This window comes from Terrapene carolina, unplaced genomic scaffold, assembly GCF_002925995.2.
Source record: "Terrapene carolina triunguis isolate 2854851 unplaced genomic scaffold, T_m_triunguis-2.0 Scaffold95, whole genome shotgun sequence".
NCBI classification, from domain to species: domain Eukaryota; kingdom Metazoa; phylum Chordata; order Testudines; family Emydidae; genus Terrapene; species Terrapene triunguis.
The window spans coordinates 21,761,471-21,775,582 of NW_020664446.1; the positions used below are offsets into that span (position 1 = coordinate 21,761,471).

The window sequence follows — 14,112 nt, forward strand, 5'->3', positions numbered from 1 at the left end:
TTTCTTTCACATTTCATATATTTTAAAATTAAAATGTTTTTAAGATGCTGGGTTTTGGGGAAAAAAATCTGATAAATATAGCATTTTTAGAAGAAGAAATTTTGCATCTTGGATGCAGTAGGTGTCAAAGGGCAAACTCTATAGAATTCTTGTAAATAATTAATTAACCCTTTCACTTTGTATTTGTTATGTAAAATAAACTTATTAGACACCTGTTTTTTTCCCATTGGGGTATTACTGCTGCAAAATGTATTTAAGCTATAAATGACAACAAAACTATATATTCAGCACCTGGTTTATAAAGATGCGCTCAGATCTGTGCCTAATTTTCAGATATACTTGCAGCAACTGCATGCACAGATTAGGTATTTGTATAGGCAAATGGCTGTTTATGCTTCTAATGGGCAGTTTGCATCTGAAAATATCTAATTTACATGCTCACTTAACCTTAAATGGGTGTATAAATTAGGCTTTTGTCAAGATGAGAGAGTTTTGCCAGTTATATTGATATAGTTATATAGGTACAGTAACTCCTCATTTAACGTTGTAGTTATGTTCCTGAAAAATGCAACTTTAAGTGAAACAATGTTAAATGAATCCAATTTTCCCATAAGATTTAATATAAATGCGGGGGGTTAGGTTCCAAGGAATTTTTGGGGGGGCAGACAAAAGGCATTATATACTGTACAGCACTGTACTCTACTGTGGTGGGGAGGTGCCCCTGGCTTACCCCACACAGGCACAGCCCGCTGCAGACAATGAGGCAGGCAAGGGCGCTAGGAAGCACCTTGCGCAGCATCTTGCGCAGCAGCAGCTTCCCCCCCAGAAGAACAGGTGCTGACTTTGCCGGGGGATGCTCCAGGTCTGCCTCTTCCCGTCCCCGCTCCACTCCAGGCCCGCCTCTTCCCACCCCCACTCCATCTCCTCCCCAGAACATGCTGCGTCCCCGCTCCTCCCCCTTCCTCCCAACGCTTCCCTGCTGCCAAACAGCTGTTTGGCAGCACTTAGGACTTTCTGGGAGGGAGGGGGAGGAGCGGAGACGCGGCGCTTCTCCGCTCCTCTCCCTCCCACCAGTGGCAGATTTAGAGTTAGTGGGGCCCTGTGCTCAGCTTCATTTTTGGCCCCCCCCATGGGGGGAGCATTCTCTCTTATCTCCCCCGCCCCCCCATTTTTCATTTTTTTTTCTCCATTCTCCTCCTGGGGCTCAGGACTGGGGGTGCTGGGTCTGGGAGGGAGTTAGGGTGTGGGAGGGCACTCAGGATGGAGGTGTGGGAGGAGGCTCAGGGCTGGGGCAGATAGGAGGTGCAGAGGACTTACCTGGGGCAGCTCCTGTTTGGTGCAGGGAGTGTGCAGGTGGCTCTGCGCAGCGCGGCACCGCCTCCATGGTCTCGATTCTGGGAGCTGCCCCCCCCCCCCCCGGGCAGGCAGGGCTACCCTGAACGCAGGGGCTTTAGGGGCTGCAGGGCCCTGGGCTAAGGGGGCCCCAGGGCCCTGGCCTGCAGCGTCTCTCTTAGGGTTACCATATTTCAACAATCAAAAAAGAGGACTCGGGGTGCCTCCCTAGCCCCGCCCCAGCCCCACCCCCTCCCACTTCCCGCCCCCTCAGAATCCCCCTACCTGTCCCCTGACTGCCCTCTCCTGAGACCCCCCCCACCCTAACTGCCCCCAGGAGCCCACCCCCTATCTAAGTCTCTCTGCTCCCTGTCCCCTGACTGCCCCAACTGCTCTCTACACCCCCTTCTCCTGACAGCCCCCCAGAACCCCCGACCAATCTAACCCCCCCCGTTCCCTGTCCCTTGCCTGCCCCCCCCACCAGGCCGAGGGAGAGCTGCGAGCTCCACGTGCAGCCAAACACTGTGACGCTGCTCTGCGGGGGAGAAGGGAGCGGGGGAGGTGGAGGGACTCTGGCTGCTAGAGGCCCCAGTGGCTGCGAGCGGCTTTCAATCAGGCCCAGCCGTCCAATCAGCCGTGCCGCACTCTGCATGAGGGGAAGGGGGAAATCCCGGACATTTCTACTTTATTAGAAATACGCCCCCAGACGGCCATTTAAAGCTGAAAAAGCCGGACATGTCCGGGGAAACCTGGACGGATGGTAACTCTAGTCTCTCTGGCCGGCTTTGAAGGGGAAAGCGCCGCTTCTCTCCGGCCTCTGCGTTCTGGGTAGCCCTGCCTGCCCAGGAGAGCGGGGGGGGCTGCAGCTTCCCCGCTCGCTCGCTCCCTGCCTTCCTCCCTCCCAGAAAGTCCTAAGGGGGGAAGCCCTGGGAGGGAGGGAGGAAGGGGTGGGGGGAGGAGGCGGAGAAGAGGAACTTGTGCAATGCTCCCTTGTAAAGTCAGCCAAACGACGTTATAAGGGAGCATTGCACAACTTTAAACGAGCATGTTCCCTAATGGAGTAGCGACGTAACTTCGAAACAACGTTAAGCGGGAGGACGTTAAGTGAGGAGTTACTGTACAGTCATCCCCTATGTGGATGCTTTTAGTCTAGGATAAGAGTGTTTTTTTTCAGGTTAGCTTAAATCCTTTCCCAAGTGACATAAAATAAACTGAAAAAAGTCATTCTTATCCTGGAATAAGTGTGTCCTCACTGGATTTATATCAGTATAACTTCATTGGTTTAAATTCACAACTTAGCTTATACTGCAAAAACTTTCCCAATGTAGACACAGCTGTAAGGTCTAGATCCTGTAGATAGATCAGCGTGGGAGCAGTGGTTTAAAACTGTATGTACATTTTTGCTTGAGCAGTTATGCATCAGGACATTATGCTTAAATGTTGTTTGCCAAAATGTTTGAAAAATATTATATGAATTATTATATAAGAGATTTTTTAGGGGCTATGCTAGACAACATGTCATAGAAGGTCTTCAGCCAAGAACGACCTACAGATTTCGACTAAAGATTACTAGTCCTACAGGGGAGTGTGCTTATAGTCCAGCTGTCTCTGTATCCACTACAAGTAAGTACAGACTTTAATTTATTATAAGGTGACAAAAATTACAAAATTCCTTACTATTTAAAAAAAAATTGATATAAAATAGCTGTTGAATTGCAAACTGTAATTCGGAATTCACAAAAATTGAAATGTATATTTTGTAAACATAAATTTATTACTTATTCTAAGAGTATTATGGGTTCTGAGTCACCTACAAGCTGTTCTGTATTCTCTAAAATAGTAGCTTAATTTTACAAAATATAGTGTGCTATTTCAATTTCCTCTTCATGTTATTCAGACCCCAAGTGAAGGAGTAGAAAATAGGCCAGGAGTGTTACTAGTTCCATCAAATGCTACTGTGGTTTCTTTTTTCACTCACTTCACTTGAATTCAAAAGCAGGTTTATTCTCAAACTGAAATAAAGGTCTGTCCCTTAAAGAGGAAGAACAGAAAATATATCTGAGTCTGTCAGCCACAGGTTTCAAGAAAGGCTAGAGAATGTCTCTGTCTCAGAGAGAGTGGGACATGGGATTCTCTGATTTGGATTGTCTCATTGGGGAATAGCACAAGGGAAAGAATCAGAAATACTTTAATCAGTGAAAGATGTCTTCCGAATTTATGAGTGACAGAGACAGGGCCATGAGTGGTGGAATATATATCCCTTGTGAATAAAAATATTCCTAATAACACATTTTTCATGTTTTCTGGCCTATTCTATTTCATATAATTTACTTAGAATTTTTTTTTATTGAGAATGTTAGTTTTCTTTATTGTTGTGTGTGTCCAGGAATCATATCTGTGTATTGTGTGCTCTGAACAAGTTGTGTTTCTGCTGTCATTCTAAAAGTTAAAGCTGAAGAGGTACAATTTACTGCTCAGCAGGAGAGACCAACTGCAAGATGTGATTCTTGAACATAGAAAAGCAAAGGGAGATGCAGTATTACCAGCCTCAAGTGTTCAACAATCATCAGTCCGGCCCCCAAAATCATGAAATTGGCTTAATCATAAGATATTAAAAATAATAAATGTTGGGTTCTTAGTCTTTAAGTCACATTTGAGTCATGTTTTCAGGCTTTTGTCTGTGACCTGCATGATTGCCATTGGATCTTGTTATGCCTGTTTGTCTGCTAGATTAAAGAGCCCTCTATCAACATTCTGTTCCCCATGTAGGTACTTATAGACTGATCATACACTCGCATCTCATTGTGTAGCAGTCACGGTCGTGTAATCTTCATGTGGTAAATTTACTGCAGTACTCTGGCACCGCCAATGGACCAACATTGCCTAATTTTGCAGTTCTGTGGTAAATGTGACACAATGACTGCACTTTTGGCACCTTCACTCTTCATTGTGATATGGCAATTCCTATGAATATAAACAATTTTATTAAATAGTGAAGCAAATATGGCTTAAACCTGAATAACTTGCCATATAGACTCCTTTCTTTTAACTGTTGCAGTTGCATGTAAATATTTTCCATTAACCCATTTGTAAAATAGTCTGTGAACATTATATTATGCACATGAAAACAGACTATGATTCTAGGTTTCTAATTTGCATTCAGTTGGATAGTGGTTTAATAAATCAGAAAAGCAACTACTCTATTTGAAAAAAGGGTGTTCTGCCTTTTTTTTCCTCCAGGAAAAGTATAAGAAAATACTGCTTAAATGAGGCATGCAATTTTAATCAATTGGGCCCTAAAAAAAGAGAGACAAACAGCTGCTGCTTGTTAATTGGTGAATGTCTTCACCAATGAGCTCATCATTTATTCACTGCTTTCAATGGAGCCTTAAATTCCATAAATAAAGGTGTTATCACCACATTATAGTATGACTGCTTGCACATCTGTAACAAAATGACTCATTTATAATACATGAAGGATTCATTTCAAAAGAGAAATGTATGACTTTCACCTGTGCAGATTTATTGTGCTTTTCTAATTATTATGTTTTATTGTGAGTGGACAGAACTCTCACATGAAAGCACAGGCATGCATGAAATGTTAATTTTTAAAAATATTTACATTAAATTTTGGAACAGCACTAAAAAATTCAGACATCTCACTTTTATTTCCTCTGACTCTTACACTGACCCCCTACACAACCAGATAACTCTTCTTTTCCAAATAAATTGCCCCTGCAGATTCACACTGTGGTTACCTTGGGAACTAGATGCCCTGCCATGTTGATATGTAACCTTGACAGGGAGGTTTTGCAGTGGCAATGCCAAGGAAGAATTTAGAGTTTTGAAGATTATTTTAAAATATGTATGTTTCAGTAGTGTGGACAGGAAATTTGCAGTGATGAATCCAGGTAGACAACATTAATGGTAGTTGATTCTCGGGTCATTTATGCCAGTTATGCAAGACTGTAAATAATTAGATTTATATTTATATCTTTGTTGTATTAGACATTAATATACATAATTAACAACTTTCATATTTTTTTAGGAAATCTAAGTGGGAAAAGGGCATAAGAATTCTGTACCCCTGCAAACACTCATTCCAAATAATGGATTAAAATATATTTGAATGTTCCCACTATTTGATTATTTTCTGGTTGAAATTATTATATATTATATCTGTATTTAATAGACTTCATTTTTAATATGCAATTTAGAAACTTTATATTATTTTTAATTGAAGTAGAATGTCCTGAAAATGTTTGTGATATATGTTGTTTGTAGACTAAATAACTCTCATTGTGTTGTTGGTGTACATACTAATGGGTAACTGGTGCTCTGGTCTTGAAATTCAGGGAGAAATTACCTGCTACTAAAGCATACCATTTTAAAAATTCCTGACCGTTTATCTTTGTTCTGTGGTTAACTATAATGTCAGATAAATGCAGGTCTGGAAGGGACCGTCAGAAGTCATATAGTCCAGCCCCACTGTCGTATAGTCCAGCCCCACTGTGCTGAGGCAGGGTCAAATATACCTAGATCATCCCTGAAAGGTGTTTGTCTAGCCTGTTCTTAAAAACCTTCAATGACAGGGATTCCATAACCTCTCTAGGAAGTCTATTTGTATAGTTAGGTGGTTTTTCCTAACATTTAACATAAATTTCTCTTGCTACAGATTAAACTGATCACTTCTTGTTCTACCTTCAGTGGACAAGAACAATTGATCACGGTCCTCTTCTAACAGCCCTTAACATATTTGAAGACTATTATCAGTTCCCTCCTCAATTTTCCTTTCTCAGTACTAAACATGTCCAGTTCTTTTTAATCTTTCCTCATAGGTTAGGTTTTCTAAATTTTTGTCATTTTTTTTGTTGTCCTCTGAACTTTCTCCAAATCTTTCATAAAGTGTGGCATCCAGAACTGGACACTGTCCTCCATCTGAGGCCTCCCCAGTGCAGATTACAACAGGACAGTTATCTCTCTCATATCTTACATATGAAACTCTTGTCCATACACCCCAGAGTGATGTTAGTCCTTTTTGTAACTGCATCACTTCGTTGAATCATATTCAATTTGTGATCCACTGTAACCCCCGGATCCTTTTCAGTCCTTAGTCAGTTATTCCCCATTTTGTAGTTGTGCATTTGATTTTTTTTCTTTCTAACTGTAGTACTTTGCATTATTTTCATTGAATTTCATTTAGATGATTTCAGTTCTCTAGTTTGTCGAGGTTATTTTGAATCCTGTCCTCCAAGCACTAGCAATCCCTCTCAGTTTGGTGTCATCTGCAGATTTTATAAGCATACTCACCACTCCATTTTCCAAGTCATTAATGAAAGTAATGGATAGTACTGAACCCAGGACAGACACCTGTGGAACCACTCTAGATACGTCCTTCCAGTTTGACAGTGAACCAGTGATACCTGCTCTTTGATATGGTCTTTCAACCAGGAGTGCACCCCCCCTTTCATCAAGACCACATTTCCCTAGTTTGCTTATGTGAATGTCATGTGGGACTGTGTAAAAAGCCTTACTAAAATCAAGGTATATCAAGTCTGCAGCTTCCCCCGCATTCCCTAGGGCCGTTACCATGTCAAAGAAGAAAATTAGTCTGGTTTGGCATGACTTGTTCTTGACAATTCCATATTGGCTATTACTTATTACCCTACTGTAGGTGCTTGTCCAAACTGATTGTTTAGTAATTTGTTCCAGTATTTTTCCAGATATTGAAGTTAGGCTGACTAGTATATAATTCCCCATAATTCTACTTTTGTTTCCCTTTTGCCCCAAAGCTGCAGGTTTACCTGAAAGCAGCTAACAGAAGTGTTTCTGTCTTTAACACTCAGATGCCCAACTCCCAATGGGGTCTAAATCCAAATAAATCTGTTTTACCCTGTATAAAGCTTATGCAGGGTAAACTCATAAATTGTTCGCCCTCTATAACACTGATAGAGAGATATGCACGGCTGTTTGCTCCCCCAGGTATTAATACATACTCTGGGTTAATTAATAAGTAAAAAGTGATTTTATTAAATACAGAAAGTAGGATGTAAGTGGTTCCAAGTAGTAACAGACAGAACACAGTAAGTCACCAAGCAAAATGAAATAAAACGTGTAAATCTATGTCTAATCAAACTGAATACAGATAATCTCACCCTCAGAGATGCTTCAGTAAGTTTTTTCCTCAGACTGGACACCTTTCAGGCCTGAGCACAATTCTTTCCCCTGGTAAAGCTCTTGTTCCAGCTCAGGTGGTAATTAGGGGATTCTTCATGATGGCTCCACTCCTTTTGTTCTGTTCCACCCCTTTATATATCTTTTGCATAAGGCGGGAATCCTTTGTCCCTCTCTAGGTTCCCACCCCTTCCTTCTCAATGGAAAGACACCAGGTTAAAGATGGATTCCAGTTCAGGTGACATGATCACATGTCACTGCAAGACATCATTGCCCACTTGCCAGCACACATGTATACAGGAAGACTTACAGGTAAACACAGCCATCTGCAGACAATTGTCCTGGTTAATGGGAGTCATCAAGATTCCAAACCACCATTAATGGCCCACACTTTGCATAATTACAATAGGCCCTCAGAGTTATATTTCATATTTCTAGTTTCAGATACAAGAGTGGTACATTTATACAAATAGGATGATCACACTCAGTAGATTATAAGCTTTGTAATGATACCTTACAAGAGACCTTTTGCATGAAGCATATTCCAGTTACATTATATTCACTCATTAGCATATTTTTATAAAATCATATAGACTGCAATGTCACAACCTTCGTTTCCTTTCTTAAGGCTTGGAAGGTCTGGAAATCTGGAGCTTTTATGCAAATTATATCTTGCCCAAATTTGCATATTTGAGGATGGTGCAGTATCTCATTTGTATAATATTCCCCTTCACTGTCAACCCCATCATTTTCCCCCCAAGCCATCAACTCCTATCAATCCTCCTCTTCCAAGTAATCCATCAGTTCCCTTGAGGTTTTCCCCAGTCTCTCCTCCTGTATCTGTCTTCCATATCCCCTACCCCACCCTAAGTATTCCTCCAGCCCTTCTTTTTTCTGGTTCCCCCTACCTTCCCCTTTCCCTTGAGTTAGGTGTCCCCCCCATCTCTTTCTCTGTCTTCTTCTTGAGGTTTCCTATCCATCTTCTGTTTGATTTCTCCCTTGGGCTTTTCCCGGGTCTCTCCCTTTCTAAGGCTTCCCCTTCCTCTCTTGAGTATGCTTGTTTCCTCCCCCGCCCCCGCCTTTTTGCCCTTCTCTCCCCCGGCTGAAGTACTTTTTCCCCCTGAATGCTAGAGGGACCTAAGGCACTGTTTGTTTTTCTTCCCTGTGGGTTGGTTATATGCTGGAAAGGGACAGACTGCTAAGGTTTCCTACCTAACTCCCTGGTCTGGGTTGCAGCCTGCTGCTCCTTTTGCTGGCCACCATCTGCAAAGCTGCCTTTATTTGCGTTGCTGAGCAGTAGTTCAACATCTGCTCAATCAGTATGCAGGGAGAGATGAGTGAAGAGCACAGAGCCTCTGAGCTGATTTCAGACTCATTTGCATGGCCTCCCAAGAAGCTGCCTGAAAAATAGGAGATTCAGGCAGCCAACCAAGAACCCAAGAGTGGGAATCTGAAGTATACCAGGGAAATTTTTTCCTCACAATGCGCCTCTCATGGTGGATTTGATTTAAATCAAATTTCATGATTTAAATCACTAGTCAGGAAGACTCAGTTTAATCATAAAATTTCTACATATGGATTTCTACATAAAAGTGCATTCTTGTTGGTTATTATAACCTTAATACATATTCTTCACAACTCAGAGATAGATGACCCCCAAACTGGGTCTCTTTTATGACCTGCTGCCATTATACGTTTTCCCTTCTAGTGAGAGAATGCTATGGTAGATCTCAAATCAATGAAGACTACACTCAGAAAGACCTCAAGACTTCTGGAATTTGCTGCTCAAACAGTTTCACTTCTGTTTCTACTGCCTGTTCCTATCCTCTCACATTTATCTCCAGACTTCTTCTCCTTGTCCAGATCTATTCCACCCCCCAACAATCTTCTATTCATTGAACTTTTTGAAACTTTGCACTTTTAAAGAGAGGTAAGGGATTGACTCTGTGTACACAAATTTGCAGAGGGACAATAGAGTTGAGGTCTGTTATTTCTCACCTCTATATATTATTTTTATTTAAAAACATTTTTGCTGTTAACAAGCATGTTCTCTCTGGAGACACAAATCCACAGTTTGAGAACTACAAAACTAAGCATCTCTGATAGTATCTTCTAGACTTAGCACTGAGTCCCATTGGGTAGATAGAAAGATTAACCTAAATAATCTATACGGAAGCCTCTGGAACCCCATAAGATTGGGTCCCTAATCCCTGAACTATTTGAACTCATTTACAAAACTTTTCTTAAACATTACGTGAATATATTGTCTCATACTATAGAATTAGAATTTATAATCCCTATTCCATAATGATATATTTGAGCTATAATGTATCTTAATTAAAACTATCTTTACATAGGGTTTTTTTCCTCAAAAAGCATTTTATTAAAAAAATCTGATTTAAATAAAAAAAAAATCTGGTTTTTTTTTTTTTTTAAATCATTGATTTTTATCCACTCTCGCCCCTCTACAGGAGTGGTATGTCTCTTCACTACCCATAATGCAGGGTTGTGACTAAATATCACACTCTATCCCTAATAGAACTGTGAAGCGTCTTCTAAAGAAATAAAGTGAAATGTAGGAAGTAAGATATGTGAATTAAATCTGACTCACCAAAATGCTTTTATGTCTTTTCTCCTTTATCTTTATCTTCTTTTAATTTCTTCATTTTCTTTCTAATTTTTTCTTATTCTCTTTTGTTTACTTGGCTCCTTTTCTTTCATGGTAAACTGTTTTAGCACCTACAACAGCATCACTCCACTCTCTTTGCTTTTGTTTGGTCTTCCTGATGCAATGGCTGACTTTGGAGTCTTGTTGAATGACTTGTGGAACTTTTCAAATATAGATGCACTGCCCTAAAACATACCACCCTCGGGCTACCTAGCTAATAAGAACTTCAAACACTATAAACATTGCAGAATTAAGATTTAAAGTAATATGCCAAATTCTATAATTTTTATTGAAGCCGGTTCTCAGGCAAATAAAATAAGCATATTCTGGCAATTGAAAACTGTTAACAAATGTCTTGTACAAGCAAGTTAAGTCATCAACTCTGTAGCTATCTTGTAAAATCTCAAAGGATGACAACTGCAGTATCTTCACACTAACCCTCCACATTTTCTTTCTTTAAATACTTCCACACTCTCTAATTAGAATGATTTTAATCTTGCTTTGAGTCAGTACTGCATTTTAACAACATGTAGTTTCCTAAAATGCAGAGCTATACAGGTTCTAGAAAATATGCAGTCTGAAGCTTTTTAAACTGAAATGTGGCTAACCACTAGTTGCTTGTTTTGCAACAGGATTTGACTCACTTAGCATGCTGTCATCAGGTGCCTATCCAATAATCAAATCAAAATCTTCCACTTTTTGAAGTTTACTTCCACAACACAGGCTTTACATGCAATGCCCTTTTTCATCCTTGCCCTTACTTTTTCAGAGTGCAACCAGACATTTCAAAGGTTAGTTAATTTTCATGGGAGAGACCTGCAACACTTTGTGCTGGACCTAGAGTCTGAGCAATCAAATCTATTTGCTGTGTTCTCCTCGTTTTCTTTCATATGACCTGGTTAGGTAGCAACAACTACAACTACAGCTGTGTTCTCTGTAAATAGGAAAGAGATCATTCCGCATTCAAAAGAAGGTTGTTATTTTTTTGGTTCATTAATGCCCATGTTCATCATTAGACTAACACAAAAAGTGTGGCATATGGATTAGAAATCTGGTCTTTACCAATTACCACAGGAACTAGTGTGTTTTAGAGATGGCCCATTGAAACTGGGCACATTTATGGGCACAAGGAACAATACATTTGATTTGTTTAGGAAATACCATTTTACAACTGGCTTTTGTTATGAGAGAAGATATCTAGAACAGCTGTTACTCTAGTTCTGGGTGGTGTTTGGTTCTTATTTTTATTTTGACAAATGGGCTGTAGGAAGATATCTTTGAATAAAGGTAGGCTGATCATGGTCCAAACCCTAGACAGGAGGGAGTCATGGTCGGACACAGCAGTTTTGCCCTTCAAGAAAGAATTAAGAGAGAACTGGAAGCCAGATCTCTCCCAATCACCACAGCATTCAAGGGATTGTACTATGTTGACTGAGCAGTAGAGTAGTTTAATCTCTAACATGATAGTTCCCAGATATAGGTTCACCTCCAATACAGAAGTATATAAAGGGATTAGTCTTCCACTAAAATAATTGATTTTTAAAAATGGTAATGAAAAAAGACAGATTAGTAATGAGCATACTGTATTGTGAGAATGATGCCAGTGAGTATAACCACACTTCAAGAGTCACCTCTTAAATAAAAACAGCTATGTAACAGTGATACAGATTCTTTTGTTTAATTTAGTAATCTAGAAAATATCCAAAAGTGGTACTGAAAAATATGAAAGCTAATCATTTATTTGCAGCATTTCAATACTTGGCAACACCACTAGAATGAATTTCTGAACTGTTTTGCAAATACTTTCCTATTTTGTTTTCTACAGGAGAGCCGATGAGCGGAGAGCAACTTCATCGAGCTGTCAGTATGAATGATGTAGAGGCAGTTCTTAAAATTCTTCAGGGAGGGTGAGAAAATATTCAGATTATAAAATATCTATAAAGTGTTACAGTGGACATGAAATCATGTAAACTGCATGATGCTATTGTGTTTTGTTTCAATGAGTTAGTTTTCCCATGTCCTAAAAATTAGACTGCACATTTTATGATAAAGTGACAAATTACAAATTTGCTTTCTGTGTTATATCATTTTACAAATGGAATATGCCATTTGGTTTTGATCACTCTTCCTTAAAAAGTGTATATAAGAAATAGATGGGATCCAAATACACCTCTACCCAGCTATAACATGGTCCTTGGGAGCCAAAAATCCCTACCGCATTATAGATGGAAACCCCGTTATATCGGGGTAGTGGCGTCAGGGCTCCAGCTGTGATTTAAAGGGCCTGGGGCTCCCCGCAGCAGCCGGAGCCCCAGGCCCTTTAAATCGCCGGCCGAGCTCTGCTGCCGCAGCTCCGGGGTAGCAGCAGCAGGGCTCCAGCAGTGATTTATAGGGCCCGGGGCTCCCCGCAGCAACCGGAACCCCGGGCGCTTTAAATTGCCTCCTGAACCCTGCTGCCGGAGCCCCGGGGGTAGCAGCGGCAGAGCTCCAGCGGTGATTTAAAGGGCCCAGGGCTCCCTGCAGCTGCCGGAGCCCTGGGCCCTTTAAAGCGCCACCCAAGCCCCGCTGCCGGAGCCCCGGGGTTACCGTGCTATATGCAAACCCGTGTTATATCGGGTCACGTTATATCGGGGTAAAGGTGTACGGGCAATGGGAATGATCAGAAGCATGGGAACACTTCCATGTGAAATGAAATTGAAGAAACTGGGAGTGTTTATTTTACAGAGTTGACAAATAAGGCAGAGGGGATATCATAAAAGGGTACAAAATAAAGAAAATGGGCACCTATATTCACCCCTTCTCATAACACAAGAAAAAGGGGACTTCTGATGAAACAGAAAGGTAGAGCAGGGGTTCTCAAACTTCATTGCACCATGACCCCCTTCTGACAACAAAAATTACTACATGACCCCATGAGGGGGACCGTGGGCCATAGTTTGCCCACCTCTGATCTAGAATGAAGACTGTCACCTCCTCCCCATACTAGATGGTGGATGGATTGTGGCTTTCGCCTGGTAAGTAGGGAATGGCCCCCATGGGGTGAGATGTGGTGGAGCCAGGGCACTCTTTCTGCTCGCTGCACTCCTCACATGCATAGCGGGGACCGTAGGTGTTTATCACTCTCTACTTAGCGCCTGATAAACTTGGTTTGTTTTAGGTGGTTTTAGTAATTAGCTGTTTAAAGTGCTGTACCACTTCTGGCAGGTGTGCAGGGTAGAAAGTATAGGATGCATCAGCAGGAGCAAGGTTTTTTGGGAAAACCGAGAGATAAGGCAGAATGTGGTGGCCTGAACCTACTATATCTGACAGAGCAAGGGAAAGGCTTCATGTGTTGCACAGATTGAGGTACATCTTATCTGTATCCTGCGTGAAGACCGGGTGATGGGCTCCCATTCCAGGATTTAGCTCCACAGCTCTTTGCATGTGCAGAGATACCATCCCTGTTTAGCAGCCCAGTGTGAGTAAAGGAATGCATTCTACTTCACCCATTGTATCAACCTGATCCATCCTCCCCCTATGATAGGCACATCTCTCTTGTCTATTCATCATAATTGACCACAAATGTCACAGAATATCATAATCATAGAGATGCACACAGACTCATTGAGTTATTTATGTAAAAGTATATATCTTAATCACTCAGCAAGTTACTATCCCATTCAGTTGCAGTCAGTAACATGCAATTTCTAGTTGCTTTCATTTGTATAATAGACTAGTATCCTAGTTAAGTCAACAGGGTTAGAATAAGGTTGTTGTGAAACTTTGTCCAATTTTCCTGATTTTTCAAATGTTTATTAGAATATTCTATTTATTATTTGACTTCCATTATATTTCCAACCTCAACTCTGACATGGTGAAATTATTTTTTCCCTAAAAATATGATTTTACCTAGGCAGCTATAATTTTTTAAGTAGCTTATTTTTTTTTTGGAAAAATGA

General features: G+C 40.9%; 1 protein-coding gene across 1 annotated transcript in view; it reads left to right on the forward strand.

Annotated features, from left to right (window-relative positions):
* Nucleotides 1-14,112, forward strand: part of FANK1 (fibronectin type III and ankyrin repeat domains 1) — a 58,557-nt gene that overhangs the window by 35,873 nt on the left and 8,572 nt on the right. The window contains exons 3-4 of the mRNA XM_029911372.1: nt 2,831-2,955; nt 12,000-12,081. Of these exons, the coding sequence (XP_029767232.1) occupies nt 2,831-2,955; nt 12,000-12,081 (207 nt within the window). The remainder of the gene's footprint in view (nt 1-2,830; nt 2,956-11,999; nt 12,082-14,112) is intronic.